At 68.5% G+C, this 17,707-nt stretch overlaps 2 protein-coding genes across 2 annotated transcripts; both read left to right on the forward strand.

The window, feature by feature from the left end:
• The first annotated feature begins 77 nt into the window (after positions 1-77).
• SYPL2 (synaptophysin like 2) lies at positions 78-6,003 on the forward strand. Its single transcript, XM_037410835.1, has 6 exons — positions 78-213; positions 671-742; positions 2,536-2,660; positions 3,248-3,449; positions 3,546-3,737; positions 5,172-6,003. Exons 1-6 carry the CDS (start codon positions 163-165, stop codon positions 5,298-5,300), a joined length of 771 nt encoding a protein of 256 aa, XP_037266732.1. The 5' UTR covers positions 78-162; the 3' UTR covers positions 5,301-6,003.
• A 1,608-nt stretch (positions 6,004-7,611) lies between these two features.
• Positions 7,612-15,839, forward strand: ATXN7L2 (ataxin 7 like 2). The gene is given in 14 exon segments (XM_037410836.1): positions 7,612-7,769; positions 9,949-10,023; positions 10,150-10,254; positions 10,447-10,642; positions 10,724-11,010; positions 11,818-11,900; positions 12,046-12,287; positions 12,382-12,562; positions 12,711-12,832; positions 13,457-13,537; positions 13,539-13,680; positions 13,682-13,864; positions 13,866-14,297; positions 15,626-15,839. Coding segments are annotated over 14 exon segments (2,268 nt in total). The 5' UTR covers positions 7,612-7,645; the 3' UTR covers positions 15,641-15,839.
• Positions 15,840-17,707: the final 1,868 nt, after the last annotated feature.

The raw sequence follows: 17,707 nt of genomic DNA on the forward strand, positions 1-17,707 counted from the left end.
GCGGGGGGCTGTCCCGGGGGTGGCCGGGGGCGGACCGGGGGCCCTGTTGGGGGCGGGGCGGTGCTGCCCGCCCCGGGGGCGGTGGGGTTCCCGGTGGCGGCTCCGACAGCGGAGCGGTCCCAGCGGGCGGCGGAGGCACCACCGACCGCCCCCGGCCCGGCCATGTCGGAGCCCGGCGGCCCCGCGGCCGGCGACAAAGCGCCCCGGCTCCAGGTAGGGTTCCGGTGCGACCCCCCTCTCCGGTGCCCGGGGCAGCCTCCCGGTGCGGCACCGCGGTGGCCCGGCACAGTTCCCCGGGGCAACTCCCGGGGCAACCCTCGAGGCAGCCCACGGTCCCCCCATACGACCCCCGGTGCACCCCTCAGTGTCCCGGTGCAGCCCCCGGTGCGCCCCTCAGTGTCCCGGTCCTACCGCCGGTGCACCCCTCAGTGTCCCGGTGCAGCCCCCCGCTGCAGCCGCCCGGTGCAGCCCCCGGTGTCCCGGTGCAGCGCTCCACTGCTCTGCCGCCGTGGCCGGTGCATCCTCCCCGCTCCCCCCGTGGCAGCCGCCGGTGCATGCCCCCCGGTTCCCCGGTGCATGCCCCCCGGTTCCCCGGTGCAGCCCCCCGGTTCCCCGGAGCAGCCCCCGATGCCATCCCGGTGCCCCGGCTCCCGCTGCTCTCTCCCCGCAGGACCGTGTCCTGGCCGGGGTGCGCTGGGGCCGCCTCCAGGAGCCCCTGGGCTTCATCAAGGTGCTGGAATGGGTGAGTCCCCGCGCGGTGCCCCCCCCCATCCCGGGCCCGATCCCGGCACCGGGACCCCCCCGGGGCACAGCTTCTTCCCCAGCACCCTTGGGGGCCGGTCCCGTGGGACCCCTGTCCAGCACTTTCCCCCCACCCCCAGATTTAGGGTGCCCCATTGCTTTCCTAAATCCCCAGGAGACCCTGGAGCCCCCCCTGCCCCTCCACAGAACCCCCCCCTTCCCCCCCCACTGTCAGCCCTGGGCATGGGGACCCCATCTTGGGGGGGCTCCGGGGGACGTGGGGTGCGGGACCGCCCGGACGCCTGGGTTCGGGCCACACGGCCCCCCCAGTGACCTTGAGCAGGTGGCTTTGCCTGGCCATGCCAGAGGAGACGATGACATTGGGGTGCTGGGTCCCCATCATTCCCACAGGCTCAGGGGGGATGGGGCAAGTGGATGGGGAGGGGGATGGGGGGTCGGTGGGCCCCAGGAGGGGGGACCCAGGGCTGGGGGGAGCCAAGCGCCTGCGGCCCCGCCGCCATCCTGGCCGTGCCATGAATGGCTCCAGGATTGTATTTCAGGGCGGCATTTCTGCAGCACGGTGGCCGGGGGGGTCCCAGCCAGCCCCGCACCCAGGTGCCAGCACTGGAGAAACTGAGGCACGGGGGGGGCGCTCAGCCCAGAGGCATGAAGCTGGAACCATTTGAGCATCTCCCGCCTGGAGGAGCTGGGTTGAGGGGGCTTTTCCCCCCGTCCCACAGCTCTCTGCTTTGGTAATCCCACCCGGGGAGGCACTGGGCACCCCCTGCCAGTGGGGCCACCGAGCAGGATCAGGCCCTGGCAGGGACACTGTAAGGGAGAAAAATCCCTGGGGCAGCCGCTAATGCTCCTGCTTCCACCCTTGGTGCTACCCGTGGGCCTGCCCATCCCCACGGCATCAGGCCTGGCCGCTCGGCTTCTCGGCTTCACCCAGCTGGCCCCGGGAAGCCGTGAGCTCAGCCGGGATGAGCTGCCAGAAAACTGTTTGGGATCAGCGTTTTCCCGGCACCCTCCACTGGAGATGAGAGCCGCTCGGTGCGAGGGATGAGAAACAGCAGCAGCACCTCCCCAGGCAGGGGGACTGATGGGGACAGGGGGACCGATGGGGACAGAGGGACCGATGGGGACAGGGGGACCGATGGAGATAGAGGGACTGATGGGGACAGGGGGACTGATGGGGATACAGGGACCAATGAGGACAGTGGGACTGATGGGAACAGGGGTCCAATGGGGACAGAGGGACTGATGGGGACAGGGGGACCGATGAGGATAGAGGGACCGATGGGGATAGAGGGACTGATGGGGACAGGGGGACTGGTGGGGATACAGGGACCAATGAGGACAGGGGGACTGATGGGAACAGGAGTCCGATGGGGACAGGGGGACCGATGGGGATAGAGGGACCAATGGGGACAGGGGGACCTCGGGGGCCCCACTGTGCTGATGCTCCTGGTTTGCTGGGAACCTGCTCCAGCACTCAGCACCCTGCCTAGAATTCAGGTGGGGGTTGGCCTTGCCGCGCCCCCCCCCCCAGCATCACCCCCCCGCCTCTCCCTTATTTCGCCCCCGGCTGCAAATCCCGGTGCCGGCGGCCACCCCGGTGCTGGCGCACGCGGGTGACAGCTGTGGGGTGGCAGCTCGCCCTGCACCGCCGCGGCCTCCGTGACTCAGCGCCGCGGGGTGCAAACCCCCGGTTGGGTGCATCCCACCCTAGGGTGGGGGGGTACCCAGGGTCTTGAGCCCCCTCCCCCCTGACCCGCTGCTCCTCTCCTGTAGCTCTTCGCCATCTTTGCTTTCGGGGCCTGTGGCTCCTTCAGCGGCGAGACCGGGGTGACGGTGAGATGCAGCAGCGAAACCAAAGAGATGAGCGCCATTTTCGTCCAGTTCGGGTACCCCTTCAGGTGAGGGGGCACCGAACCTGGACCCCCCCCAGAACTCATCCCGGCACCTGCCGTGGCTCCACAGCAAGTTGGGGGGGGGGGGGATGTGGGGTGCTGGGTTGGGGTTAAACCCTCTCGGGACCCCCATGGGACCGTGGCCATGGTGCCTGTGGGCAAGGGGGTGCCAACCCCAGAGGGGGGTGCCAACCCCAGCTCCAGTGCTGACGCCACCTGGGGGGATCCCTGTTAATAAGGGATCCTCGTTAATCAGGGATGGTGACGATGGAGCTGGGCCACCTGCGAACCACAGTTTTAGCTCCTTCCTCTGGCCACCAGCCCCATGCTGGGGCACGGGACCACGGCAAAGGATCCAGTTCCGACCCGGCAGCGGGTCCATGCCCTCCATCCCTGGGGCACCACCCCAGCATGGTTATTTCAGGCTGGCAGAGCCACCCCCTCTTGTCCCCATTGTCCCCTCCGCTCCCGGCCACCCACCATCCCCCTTGTCCCCTCCACTCCCAGCCACTCACCGTCCCCCTTGTCCCCTCTGCTCCTGGGCACCCACCAACCCCCTTGTCCCCTCCACTCCCCCCCTCCCGCCATCCCAGGTTATACCAGATCCCCTTTGAGATGCCGGACTGTGAGGAGGAGTCAGAAACCCGCACCCTGCACCTCATCGGCGATTTCTCTGCTCCTGCTGAATTTTTCGTGACCCTGGGGGTCTTCTGCTTCCTCTACGCCATGGCCGCTCTGGTGCTTTACCTGCGCTTTCATTCCCTCTACAGCGAAAATAAGAAGCTCCCCTTTGCGGTAAGGCAGCTGCATCCCTGGGCGGGGGGGCAAATCCTGCACCGCTCCGTCCCGGGGCTGAGCCCACCGTCCCCATGTCCCCATCCATCCCGGCAGGATTTCTGCGTCACCGTCTGCTTCGCCTTCTTCTGGCTGGTGGCAGCGGCGGCGTGGGGCAAGGGGCTGACCGACGTGAAGGCGGCCACGCGGCCCGCCAGCCTCATCGCCGCCATGGGGGTCTGCCAGGGCCAGGAGGTGGTCTGCAACGCCGGCGCCACGCCGGCCATGGGGCTGGCCAACATCTCCGTGGTGAGAGCCGGGCGCCCTGCACGTGGGCACGGGGGCACACGCGGGCACCTATACAGTCGTGCACACGTGGGCACGTATATTGATTTGCTTGGGCGAGGGATTTATGGTGCTTCAAGCAGAGCCAGGCAGCCCCCAACCCTGGCGGGGGCACACGTGTGTGCACACATGCACACATGTGTGTGCTGATGCCTGCACAGGCTTGCCAAGCCTATGCACATGAATGCACACTCGCACATGAATGCACACTCGCACAGGAATGCACACTCATGGATGCACACTCGCACACGGATGCACACTCGCACGGGGATGCACACTCACGGGTGCACACTCGCACAGGGATGCACACTCACACAGGGATGCACACTCACACAGGGATGCACACTCACAGGGATGCACACACACGGATGCACACTCGCACAGGGATGCACACTCACACACGGATGCACACTCACACAGATGCACACTCGCACAGGGATGCACACTAACACAGGAATGCACACTCGCACAGGGATGCACACTCGCACAGGCATGCACACTCATGGATGCACACTCGCACAGGGATGCACACTCGCACACAGATGCACACTCGCACACGGATGCGCACTCGCACACGGATGCGCACTCACACACGGATGCACACTCGCACAGGGATGCACACTCACACAGATGCACACTCGCACAGGGATGCACACTCACGGATGCACACTCACACAGGGATGCACACTTGCACAGGGATGCACACTCACACAGATGCACACTCGCACAGGGATGCACACTCACGGATGCACACTCACACAGGGATGCACACTTGCACAGGGATGCACACTCACACAGATGCACACTCGCACAGGGATGCACACTCACGGATGCACACTCACACAGGGATGCACACTTGCACAGGGATGCACACTTACACAGATGCACACTCGCACAGGGATGCACACTCACAGGGATGCACACACACGGATGCACACTCGCACAGGGATTCACACACGCATGTGTTCGTGTGAAAAGGATGCACACGCCATGCACACAGGCACGTACACACATGCAGGCGCACACACGTGTACACTCATGCCGCAAGCCCTTGTGTGTGCACACGCGTGCTGGATTCCTGAGCTCAGCCAGGAGAGGGCTCCGTGGCCACGGTGCGGATTCCGTGTTGGTGCCATGGGTTGTGGCACCCAACCTGCGCCCCCATGAGACCCCCCCAGCCATCGGGGACCCCCACGCCAGGGTGGGCAGTGGTGATGCACCCCCTGGCATGGGTGTATGGGGTGTGTAGAGTGCAAGGGGTGCACGGGGCACATCGGGCGTGATGGGTGCATGGGTTGCATGGGGCACATGGGACGCACAAGGAGCACGGGGTGCCCGGGACTGGGGCTCACCCGTGGGTGCCCCCCACCGGGGGTCTCTCTCCCCTCTCCCCCCCAGCTCTTCGGCTTCATCAACTTCCTGCTGTGGGCCGGGAACTGCTGGTTCGTGCTGAAGGAGACGTCGTGGCACGCGCCGGCGGCACCCCGTGACAGCGCGGCTGAGCAGGGTGCCATCGACAAGCAGTAGCCACTTCGGGGGTCCCGCCTGTCCCCCGGGGGTCCCGCCTGTCCCTCGGGACCTCGCGCCGGCCGCCAGCCCGGGGACGGGGTGTCGGGGGGTATGGATGCTATAGGGGGTCTGCGTGACCCTGGGTAGGGGGCATTAACTGCTGCTGCCTGGCAGTGTATAGGGGTCTGCGTAACCCTGGGTGTCCCGTTCTGTATAGGGGGGCTCTACGTGTAACTCGGGGGTGTCCGCATCTGTAGGGGGGCGTATAAAAGTCCTGGGTACCAGCTCTAGATAGGGGTGCATATACCCCCCAGTGTCTGGCTCTCTCTTGGGAGTACGACCCCTGGATGTCCTGCTCCGTATATAAGGGTATATGTGATACCTGGGTGTCCAGCGCTCTATATGGATATATACGTATAAGTCCCAGGGGCCCAGCTCTGTACAGGGGCTATATATAACCGTGCCCCCTCCCCGCCCCGCCCCCCCAGATGTTCTGCTCTGCACAGGGTAACTCCTGGTGTCCTGCCCTCCTATAGATAACACCCTATGTCCAAAGCGGGTGTAGAAGCCCTGGATGGCCAGCTCTCTGTAGGGGATGTATATTAACACCTAAATGTCTGTATTTAACAGTGTGTATTAACACTGTATAGGGGAATATAACAAGCCCGGGTGCCCAGCTCTATATAGGGGCTGTATATAACCCTGGGTATCCAGCTCTGTACAGGGAGTAATTAAACACTGAATACCTGCTGATGTATAGGGGCTATATATAACCCCTGGGCATCCTGCTCTCTATAGGGGTAACCCCTGCTGTCCAACTCTATAGAAGGGTATAGAGCACTTGGATGTCCAGTTCTGTATAGGGTATGTATAAGCCCTGGGTCCCCGGCTGGGTATGGGGTGCATATATAGCCCTGGCTGTCCCCCCTGTGTTGGGGTATATGTAACCCTGGGAGTCCAGCCCCCATATAGGATCCGGGGTCCCCAGCCCCTATATAGGTGCCTATATAGGCAGTATAGGCAGTCCATACTGCCCTTGGCTGTCCAGTCCCATAGGGGGACAACCTGGGGTCCCCAGTCCTGTATAGGGGGTATACATGACCCCCGAATCCCCTGCTCTGTATACAGGGTATACGTCACCCCTGGCTGTTGAGCCCCATATAGGGGGTATACGTTACTCCTGGGGGTCCAGTTTTATATAGGGGTGAGCCCCAGGTCCCCAGCTCTTATAGGGGGTGTATATAACCCCTGGTTGTCCAGCACCAAACAGGGGTAACCTCGTGCCCCCAGCCCTGTTTAGGGGGTATATGTCACCCCTGGCTGTCCAGTCCACTATAGGGGTATAGAGACCCCCGGTTCCCAGCCCGTATGCCGGTACACGCGCCCCTGGTCCCCAGCCCCGCATAGGGATCTATGGACCCCCCGTCCCAGCCCCTCTGCCGGTGTATGGACCCCCGGTCTGAGCGCCGCAGATCGGCCGTGGTGGTGGGGGTCCCGAGGTGGGGGTGTCCCGTGGCGGGGGTCCCAGGGCAGCGGTCCCGAGCCAGTGCAGTGGGGGGGGGGGTGTCCCGGGGCGAGGGGAGTGTCCCTTGAGGGGGTGTCCCGGGGCGGGGGTCCCGGGGTGGGAGGGTGTCCCTTGACGGGTGGTCCCGGGGCGGGGGGAGCTCCTGGGGCGGGGGGATGTCCCTTGAGGGCATGTCCCGTGGCGGGGGTCCCGTGCCGGTGCCGGAGGGGAGGTCCCGGGACGGGGGGATGTCCCTTAAGGGGGGGTCCCGGGGCGGGGGGGATCCCGGGGCGGGGGGAGGTCCCGGGGCAGGGGGATGTCCCTTGAGGGGGGGTCCCGTTGCCGGGGGGATCCCGGGGCGGGGGTCCCGGGGATGTGGGGTGTCCCTTGAGGGGGTGTCCCAGGGCGGGGGTCCCGGGTCGGGGTCGGGGGTCCCGGGTCGGGGGTAATATCCCTTGAGGGGGGGTCCCGTGGCGGGAGCCCCTGCCGGTGCCGGGGGGGGTCCCGGGGCGGGGGAGTGACCCTTGAGCGGGTGTCCCATGGCGGGGGTCCCGTGGCGGGGGTCCCGTGCCGGTGCCGGGGGGGAGCCCGGAGCGGGGGGGTCCCGGTGGCGGGGGTCCCGTGCCGGTGCCGGGGAGGGGGGTGGGGGGGGGGGGGTCCCGGGGCGGGGGGGTTGTCCCTCGAGGGGGAGTCCCGGTGGCGGGGCAGCCCCGGGCAGGGCGGGCAGGCTGGCGGGACTACACCGCCCGTGGTGCCGCGGGGCGGGCGGGGGCGCGCGGCGCATGCGCGGGGGCGCGCGGGGCGGGGGCGGCGGCGGCGGGGGGGGCGCGCTCCCGCGGCGGCGGCGGCGGCGGCGGCGATGGCGGCGCGTGGGCGCGCGGCGGCGGCGATGGCGGCGGAGCGGCGGCTGCCCAGCCTGGACGAGTTCGCGGGGCAGAGCTGGAGCGCCTGGGTGGAGCGGGCCGGGCCGCCGGCCGAGCCGGGTGAGGGGCGGCGGCGGCGGGCGGGGGGGCTGCCGCCAGCGGGGCCGCGCCCGCCGCCCCCCGGTCCTAGCGCCGCCGCGCGGCAGGCGGGCAGCGGGCACCGGCGGCGGGCGACCCGCGCTGGGAACCGGGCACCGGCAGCGGGGCATCTTGCACCGGGTACCCGGCACCGGGAACCGGGCAGCCGGAGCTGGCAGCCTGCAATGGGAACCGGACACCGGGAGCCCTGCGCTGGACCGGGAGAGCTGGCACTGGGAACCGGGCACCCAGCACCGGGAACCGGGAGCCCTGCGCTGGGCAAGCACAGCCGGGAATCGGGCAACCAGGAGCCGGGCACTGGAAGCGCTGCACTGGGCAGGCAGGGCTGGCACTGGGAACTGGGCAGCCAGCACCGGGCACTGGGAGCCCAGTGTTGGGCAGCCAGAGCTGGCACTGGGAACTGGGCAACCAGGAGCCACGCACTGGAAGCCCTGTGCTGTGCAGGCAGAGCTGGCACCGGGAACTGGGCAGCCAGCACCGGGTACTGGGAGCCCTGCACTGGGCAGCCAGAGCTGGCACCAGGAACCGGGCAACCAGGAGCCGGGCACTGGAAGCCCTGCACTGGGCAGGCAGGGCTGGCACTGGGAACTGGGCAGCCAAAACTGGCAGCCTGCAATGGGAACCGGGCACCGGGAGCCCTGCACTGGGCAGCCAGAGCTGGCACTGGGAACTGGGCAACCAGGAGCCGGGCACTGGAAGCCCTGTGTTGGGCAGGCAAAACTGGAACCAGGTACCAGGAACTAGGCACTGGGAACCCTGCACTGGGCAGCCTGACTTGGCACTGGGCACCTTGTACTGGGCACTGGGAGCCCTGCACTGGGCAGCCAGACCTGGCACTCGGAACCGGGCACTGGGAACTGGGCAGCCAAACCCAGCATCCAGCACTGGGAACCAGGCACCAGGGACCCAGCACTGGGCAGCTCAACCCGGCACTGAGCATCTTGCACTGGGCACTGAGAACCGGGCAGCCCAGTTGGTCACTGGGAACCCTACGCCCATTACTGGGAGCCAATTACCAGCTGCCCCACCCCAGGTGCCAGATACCCCTGGGTGCAGTGGGCAGTGGGTAGCCCACACCAGGAACTGGGTAGCCAAGACTGGGAACCGGTTGCCATCATTACCTCAGACCAGGCAGGTGGCACTGGGTACCCCAGCCAGGGCACTGGGAACCAGGTGCCCTGTACTGGGAGTTCAGCAGTGTCCCAGTGGGCTCTGCACAGTGGCCACCAGCACCAGCTACTCAGGGTGGGCACTGCCCCACCAGTGCCCCATGTCCTGGCTGGACAGGACCAGGCAGCCAGCGGGCACGGCACAGGCTGCCGGCACAGCTGGAAGGGGCTCTACACAGCTGGGCGCCCAGTGTGGCAGTGCTGGTCAGGGCTGGGTGCCCAGTATGGCACTGCTGGTCAGGCCTGGGCACCCAGTATGGCACTGCTGGATGGCACTAGGCACCCACTATAGCACGGCCAGGAAGGACTAGGCACCCAGTATAGCACAGCTGGCAGGACTGGGTGCCCAGTGTGGCACTGCTGGATGGGATTGGGCACTTGCTATGGCATGGCCTGATAGAACTGGGAATGGACTGGGCACCCAGTATGGCCCAGCTGCACAGCCATGGTGCTACTTTAGCACTGCTGATGGAACTGGGCACCCAGTATGGCCTAGCCAGACAGCCCTGGGTGCCCAGTATAGCACTGCTGGATGGAACTGGGCAGCCAGTATGGCCCAGCTGGCCAGGACACCATCACCACTGGCCCAAGGGACACCAGTCCCCCCACAGCAGAGCCTGGTGCCGCCGGCTGGGGCCAGGACACGCTGGGCACGGCCAGTGAGGCTGCGGGGCTGTGGCGGGGTGGGGACCGGGGTGTCCCATCCCAGCCAGGCCGGGGTATCCCACCGGTGGTGGGCTTTCAGCGTGGGTGGCAGGACAGGGACCTTGGGGGCGGTGGCACAGGGGGCTGCCCCCCATCCCGGGATGGATCCGTCTCTCTGGTTTGATTTTAGCCCGTTTAATGGTGCCGGGAGCCGTGGTGCTGCCGGCGGTGGGGACTCGGTGGCTGCCCCCGATGCTGGCCAGGGCTGGGGGTCAACGGGACCATCCCTGTGCCGGCCGCTGCTGATGGCGTTTTGTCCCTGGCAGGATCAGGCCTGGAGCTGGAGGAGAGCGGGAAGAGCGCTGGCAAGAAACTGGACGCCATGACCCTGATTAAGGAAGGTAAGCCCCCTTCTGGGGTGAAAACCCAGCGTTTTGGGGCCGTGCTTGGCTTCCAGCCCGGACCCTCGGGCTGCGGCGCTTCCCGCGGCACCGGCAGCCGCGGCTCACCGGCCTCTCGCCCCACAGACATGAACATCTTCGGCCACTGCCCGGCACACGATGAGTTTTACCTGGTGGTTTGCAACCACTGCAGCCAGGTGGTGAAGCCCCAGGCCTTCCAGAAGCATTGCGGTGAGCCGGGGGGGCTCCGGGCATGGCTCCCCCCCCAGCATCCCCTCTGACACTGGGAGGGATGCGGGAAGGCAGCCGGGGCTGGCTGTGCCGGTGCAGCCCAGGGTGGGGGGCTCCTGGCGGTGGGACCCCTGGCATGGGCTAACGCTGGGCTTTCCCCCCTCCCCGGCTCCATCCCCGCCATCCCGGCAGAACGCCGGCACGGCCCGCTCAGCAAGCTCTACACCCGCGCCGCCGCCGCCAAGTGTCACGTCGCCGTCAACGGGCAGGCGGGCGGGACCCCCGGCGGGACCCCCGGGGGGGCCAAGGCGCTGCGGGAGAAGCACCCCGGTGCCCGTGGGCGCGTCCAGCCCCTGCCCGAGCGGCCAGACAAGGACAACAACCTCTGGTGAGGCACCGGCCCGGGCGGCTCTGCCCCTCCCCCGCCGCCCGGCCGCTCTGACACCCCCTCCCCAAATTCTCTCCCCAGCCTGTTCGTGCCTGTAGTCAACCTGGAGAAGATTCCCAGCATCCCCAAACCGGACGGGCACGGGATCAAGGTGCCCCCCAAAGCCATGCCCACCAACTCCAAGGAACCCCTGGGGAAACCCGCCACCGCTGCGGTGCCGAAAGAGCCCCCAGTGTCGGCCGCGGTCGGGGGGGATTCGGCGATGCCCGCTGACGGCCCCGGGTGCAAACCGGAAAGCGCGCCTGCCCCGGGGGAGAAGGACGCGGGTGCCTCCAAGCCGCCCCCCAGATCCCACAAGAAGCTGGCGCGTGAGTCCCCCTTTCCTTGCCGGCGACGGGGTGGGGGCGGCAGGTCGGTGCCGCGCGGCACTGGATCCCCATGCGGCATCCCGGTGCCGGTGTTGCGGTGGCCGGGCCCAGCAGCGGGGTAGGTACCCAGGGGGCATCGCCCACCTCCCCTCCCACACCCCGGGGAGCCGTGCCCTGACCCCAGCTCCGTTCACCCAGCAGGTTTAGGGTCCCTGCCCGCGGTGCCGGCTGGCCCGGAGGAACGGCGGCGGCGGCGTGCGGCAAGAGTGTGAGCCAGGGTCAAACACCCCCCCCCTTCGCGTGTGTAAACCCCCCCCAGACATGGGAGCTGGGCAGATGCTGCGGACAGGGAGCGATGCCATTAGCAGGACCCAGGCTGGGGGCAAAAGCGGGGGGACTCGCCCCGGGGAGGGGCACGGGGGGGCCATGAGGTGGTGGACCCCCCACCCCACAGAGGATGACTCTCAGGGCTGCTGTGTGTCCCCCCCCGAGTGGGGATGCTGCAGCCTGTCGCTCTGAGGAGGGGGGGCCTCCATCTCCAGCCCTGGCCGGGGTGGGTTGGGGTGACCCCTGAAGAGGGGGGGCCCACGGCCAGCCAGCGGTGGTCCCGGTGAGGCCGTGCCTCCCCACTGCCGCCAGAGCCCCCCCCCCCCCGCCGCCGCCACTCTCATCCTGCCAAAACCGGGGCCAGACATGGAGGGTGGGGGGGGGGGAGGGCAAAGCATTTGCTGCCCCCCACCCAAAACAGAGCTCAGCCCCACGCCTGCGACCCCCCCCCGGCATCCTGCTGCCTTCCTCTGCCCGCAGGCAAGGAGTGCGACCTGAACAGGCAGTGCGGCGTGCTCAACCCCGACACCAAGAAGATCTGCACCCGCTTGCTGACCTGCAAGGTAGTGGGATGCCCGGGGGTGGGGGGGACAGCGGAGGGGCCACCGTCATCCTGCCCAGAGGCTTTTGGAGGAGGGGGGGTCCCGGCGGGTGTTTTCTCGCCACTCCCCCCCTCGCCGACCCCGTCGCCGCTGTCGCCCGGCACAGATCCACTCGGTGCACCAGCGCCGCGAGGTGCAGGGGCGAGCCAAGGACTTTGACGTGCTGGTGGCTGAGCTGAAGGCCAGCTCCCGCAAGGGCGAGGCCCCGAAGGAGAGGAGCCCCCCCGGAAAGGACCCACTGCCACCCCCACCGCAGGACCCCTCCTCACTGCCGCAGCTCCCCACCGGCCCCCCCAGCACCCCCCCCTGCCGAGCCAAGCTGCCCCACTCCCACTGCCTGCTCCCCAGGTAAGGACCCCAGCGTCTGGGGAGGGGGGTGGGAATGGTGACACCCCCATACGGGGCACCCCAAACGTCTCCCATCCCCCAATTTCTGGTGCAGGGCCCGGCTGTCCTCTGACAGTGACTCTGAGGATGCGCCAGCCGCCTCTAGGGAGGGGGGCACGGGGGTGTTCCCCTTCCCCCTGCCCAAGGGGGGCAGCCGGGTGTCGAGCGAGGAGAGCGAGGAGGAGGGGGGCGAGGAGCCCCCACGCCCCCCCACGCGCCCACCGCGGCCCCAGGCGGTGAGTGAGGGGACCCCGGGGTGGGTTAGGGACCCTTGACCCACCCCCCGTCAACCCACCCGGCTGCATCCCGCAGGGCCCTGCACTGGGTGGGATGCTGGGGGGGGGGGGGGGGGGGGCATGCTGACTGGGTGGGGGTCCCCCACAGTTCTGCACCTTCGGGAGCCGCCTGGTCAGCCCCGGCTGTTACGTCTTCAACCGGCGGCTTGACCGGTTCTGCTCGGCGCTGGGCTCCATGCTGGAGCGGCACCTCAGCTCCCACATGTGGCGGTGAGGGGGGAGCAGCCGGGGGGGCGGGGGGTGCTGGGGGTGCTGCTGGGGGCCAGGGAGCGGCTGGGGGGGGGGCAGTGGGTGCTGCTGGGGGCCAGAGTGCAAAGCCACCCAGCCCCAGCGTGGGGGTTGCCCTTCCGGGGGTGCCAGCGTGGCATGAACTAGGGGGGGCAGGGGTGGGAGCTGGGTCTTGGGGGGGGGTCCCATCGCACCCCCCCTCTGCCTGGCTTGGGGAGGACATGGTGGGGGGGCAGGGATGGGAGTGGGGGCTTTGGGGGAGGTCCCAGCACACTCCCTCCCTGACTGGTTTGGGGAGGATGAGGATGGGGGGGGGGGGGTCAGGGATGGGAGTGGGGGCTTGGGGGGGGGTCCCATCGCACTCCCTCCCTGCCTGGTTTGGGGAGGACACAGAAGGGTCAGGGATGGGAGCAGGGGTTTTGGGGGGGGGTCCTGTCTCACCTTCTCCACCTGAACTGGGGGGGATGTGGCAGGGAGCAGAGATCTGGGGGGGGTCCTGTCTCACCCCCTCCCCACCTGAACCGGGGGAGGGATGTGGGAGGGCCAGGGATGGGAGCAGGGATTTGGGGGGGGGTCCCATCTCACCTTTCCCCTCCCTTCCCACAGGAAGATCCCTCCAGCAGCTGAGCCCCCTCTCCACACACCCCCAGCCGCCCCCAGCCCTGCCGCCCCCCCTTGTGGTCCTGCCGCCCCCCCTTCCTCCCCCCCCCCCACGGACCTTGGGGGCAGCAGCAGCCCCCCCCGGCACCTGGGAGGGCCGGGTCCCCGCCAGCCTCAACTACACGGTGGGGTCCCCCCACGCCGCGGCCGCCTGCAGCCAGCCCGAGTGCGGGGGGGGGGGGCAGCCAGTCCATCACCTCCCCCCTGCCCGCCAACATCCCCTCGCCCTCCTTCAGCAAGTTGCCTTCCACCAAGGCCAGCAAATCTTCCCGAGCCCGGGAAGTGGCCGGCGGGATGGATCCGGACACCCGCAAATGGAAGCCCCCCCCTCGCCGCTGGCGGCCCCCCCTATAAACGGACCTGTTCAGGGGATGGGGTCAAAAGCAAAACCCCCAGCTGCCAGGTTTCCCCCCTCCCCGGCAAGACGAAACCCCCCCCGCCGGGCTGCCCGGCTGCTTCCTCCACCGCCGTCCTCAACGGTGCAACACGAGTGAAACGCCTGCCCCCCCCCGAGTGCCGCGGACCCCCCGCTGCCGCCGCGGACCCCCAAGGCTCACCACTGCACGGACCGGGGGGGCCACTGCCCCCCCGCTGCATCTCCGAGGATGAGGTAAAGAAGCGCAAGAACACGGCCACCTACTGCCGGCCCGTCAAGCCCAAGCCTGCGCCCCCCCTGCCTGCTCCCCCGCCGCCCCCCAGCCCGGCACCCCCCGACTTGGGGGGCTCCGTCCGCAGGAAGAAGCCAGGCACCCCCCTGGGCTTCGAGGAGAAGCGGAGCGCCCTGAAGGTAGGGCTGAGATGGGAGGGGGGGTCCCTGCTGAGCTGGGGGGGTGGCGGCGGGTGTTGGGGTGCCCTGCAGTGAGCACCCAGCAGTGAAATGGGGGGGACCCCCCAGGGCCACCAGCACCCACAGGGGACAGGGCTTGGGGCTGCCTGAGGGCACCCCAGCCCTCAGAGCAGGGGGACGCTGGGGGTCAAGGTAGGGGGTGGCATGGGGACCCTCGAGGGACACCTGTGTCCCAGCTGAGGGACACTATGAGGACCCTCTGGGTACCCCCCAACCTTGGGTGGGGGTCCCTGGGGCACACTGTGGCCTTGGGTCTTTGGGTGATGTGGTGGATGCAGTGGGGACCCTCTGGGGACACCCATGTCCCTGGTAGGGGACACCGTGGGGACCCTCTGGGACAGCCTGACCCTGGGTGGGCGATGCCATGGGGGTACCCGCGTCTCAGGTGAGGGACACCATGGGGACCCTGTGGGTCCCCCTGGCACAGGGTAGGGGACACTGCAGGGGGAACACGGTGGTCTTGGGTCCTGGGACATCCTGGTCGTGGGTGGGGTGGGGCCACCCTAACCCTGGGGGGGGTATGAGGACCCTCTGGGGCCACCCTAACCCTGGGGGGGCAGGGGGGGTGGGGACCCTCTGGGACCACACTCATCCATGGTGGGTGATGGTCCCTCTGGGGTCACTCTAAATCTGGGGGCTGTGGGTACGGGGACCCTCTGGGCCACCCTAACCCAGGGCTGGGGGCGGGGGGGGGGATGGGAGGACAGGGATCCTTTGGGACCACACTCATCCATGGTGGGTGATGCTCCCTCTGGGGTCACCCTAAGTCTGGGGGCTGTGGGTATGGGGACCCTCTGGGGCCACCCTAACCCTTGGTGGGGGGACACCCTCTGGGACCACCCTAACCCTGGGAGGTGGGGTATGAGGACCCTCTTAGACCACACTCGTCCATGGTGGGTGATGCTCCCTCTGGGGCCACCCTAACCCTTGGGGGAGGGGGGATGGGGACCCTCTGGGGCCACCCTAACCCAGGGCTGGGGGCGGGGGGGGTGGGGGATGGGAGGATAGGGATCCTTTGGGACCACACTCATCCATGGTGGGTGATGCTCCCTCTGGGGCCACCCTAACCCTGGGGGGGTGTGGGGTGTGGGATGGGGACCCTCTGGGGCCACGCTCATCCATGGTGGGTGATGCTCCCTCTGGGGCCACCTTAACCCTGGGTGGGGGACACTGTGGGGACACCCTAACATGGTCGGGGGACACGGTGGGGCCCAGGGTCTCTGCCCCCCCCCCCCCCCCCCCGCTGACCCAGCACCTCTCTCCCGCAGTCTAAAGCCCATTAACGGAGGGGCCACCGGGGCCACCCCCCACCAGGCGTGGGTGTCCCCCCACGTCCCTCCACCGCGGGCATGAGGAAGCCCTCGCTGGAAAAATGCCGAAAAGCCGAGGAAGGAGGGGGGAAAAAACAAAAAATACAACCGACCCCAATTCCCCCCCACCCCCAAGGAAACGAGAAGGAAAAATCCAACCTCCGGAAAAATACCTCAAGACTCTCAGTTCTGTTCTTGCTGCTAAACCAGCCCCCGGGAGCGGAGGCGGCCGCGGCCGGGGGGGTCCTGGCACAGGACCGGCCACCGGGCCCCCCCCGGGCCCCCCCACTGGCCGCGGATATTTATAAGAATTACTATTGCTGTTTTTTGTTTCTTTTTTTAAAAAAAAAAGAAAGAAAGAAAGAAAAAGCTGAGTAATGGAGGGGCGGGGGGGAGCAGGTTGTGTCCTGTGGGTCCCCATGCTATTTTGGGGGCTGGGGGGGGGGGGGGGCGTTGTGCTGGGGGGGGGCAGTGTGGTGCTGGGGGGGTCAGTGGGGTGCTGGGAGGGGGTCACCAGGGTCACTGGGGTGCTGGGGGGAGTCACTGAGGTGCTGGGAGAGGGGTGCTGGGGGGTCACTGTGTGCTGAAGGGGTCAGTGGGGTGCTGGGGGGACCAGTGGGGTGCTGGGAGGGGGTCACTGGGGTGCTGGGGGGGGTGGTGTTTAGGCCCCCTTCTAGCACAGCCTGACAGGCAGGAGGTCGGCGGGGCCCAGGGGTGGGTGCGCTGGGGAGGATGACCAGGGTGGCAGCGTGAGCCCCCCCTCCTCCCCCACACCCCTTGCTCCCCAGCCCCCCCCCCCATGTGCCCCAGATGGACACCAGCCCAGCAGGGGCCCCCATGCAGCCTAAGCCCCCTGCCACCAGCCTGGCTCCCCATCCTGGGAGGTCGGGGGGGGGTCCCGCCAGGCTGGTGTGGTGGCGCTGTCCCTGACCCCCCCCTGCCCAGTGAGGGGTCCCCATCCCAAGGACCCTTCAGCACCCCGGAACTGCGAGGGCTGCGCAGGCACCACGGGGAAACACGTTTATTTTGGCCAAGGCATCAGCGGGCAGCCGCCAGCGCGGGGCGGGGGGACACACGGCCTGGGGGGACACACATGGGGGACACAGGCTGGGCTGTTGGGGCGCAGGGCCAGGGGGTGCAGGGGGTACCCCCCATTTGGGGTGCCGGAGCCCCCGAGGATCCCACTCCCTGCGGGGGGGGGGGGGGCTCTGCTTGTGGCTGTGGGCTGCACGGGGCGGGGGCTGGGGGGGGCAGTTGCACCCTGGGGGTGACATGCCCCTCGTGTCCCCCCGAAGCCGAGCGCTGGCCGGGGTGGCACATGCTGCTCGGTTGGACTCATGCTTCACGATACACATGCCAGGGGGGCGCGGGGAGGGGCTGGCACCGTGGGGAGGGGGCAGGTGCCCCCCTCCCAGTGCCTGGGGGTGCCCCTGCTGCTGCCATCCCTGGGGGGCACCCACTGAGCCGGCACTGTCACTGTCACCCCCAGTCCTTCGGCACCCGGTGGGCAGCGGGGCCGGTGCCCCCCTGCTCTGCGGCCACGCTGCTCCCACCGGAGACCCCCTGTCCCTCGTGGTGCCAGCGCAGTGGCGGTGACCTTGGCGGAAGCCAGTGTGGGTGGCCAGCGGCGATGCTCAGTCCAGGGGGGCAATGGCGCGTCCCCCCACAAGCTGGGGATGTGGCGGGGGCGGGGGGGGCCGGGCTGCCCCTCCTGCCCGCAGCGCATCCGTCGGGAAGGGGTCCCAGCGGCAGTGGGGACAGGGGGCATCCCTGGGGACGGTCCCCTACACCACGATGGGGGTGTCGGAGAAGACTGAGCTGACCGAGTCCGGATCCGACACCTTCCTCTGCGCCTTGGGGCCGTGCCGGGGGGGCAGCTGGGGGGTCCCCCCGACCTTGAACCTGCCGTTCTGCCCCGGGCTTGCGGTGGAGGCTGAGCGGGACCGGCAGGGCTCCCCGGGAACACGGGCATGGTTGGGGGTGGCGCTGAGGACCGAGGAGTTGATGCTGTCGTCGCGGGGTGCCGGGGGCTTGTCGGTG

Source organism: Falco rusticolus, chromosome 17, assembly GCF_015220075.1.
Source record: "Falco rusticolus isolate bFalRus1 chromosome 17, bFalRus1.pri, whole genome shotgun sequence".
Lineage (NCBI taxonomy): Eukaryota > Metazoa > Chordata > Aves > Falconiformes > Falconidae > Falco > Falco rusticolus.

Excerpts from the sequence above, each read along its gene's own strand:
- SYPL2 (XM_037410835.1), top strand. The coding sequence starts at position 163 with ATGTCGGAGCCCGGCGGCCCCGCGGCCGGCGACAAAGCGCCCCGGCTC. Across the intron at positions 743-2,535 it reads TCATCAAGGTGCTGGAATGG|CTCTTCGCCATCTTTGCTTT; the intron begins GTGAGTCCCCGC and ends CCTCTCCTGTAG. Across the intron at positions 3,450-3,545 it reads ATAAGAAGCTCCCCTTTGCG|GATTTCTGCGTCACCGTCTG; the intron begins GTAAGGCAGCTG and ends CCATCCCGGCAG.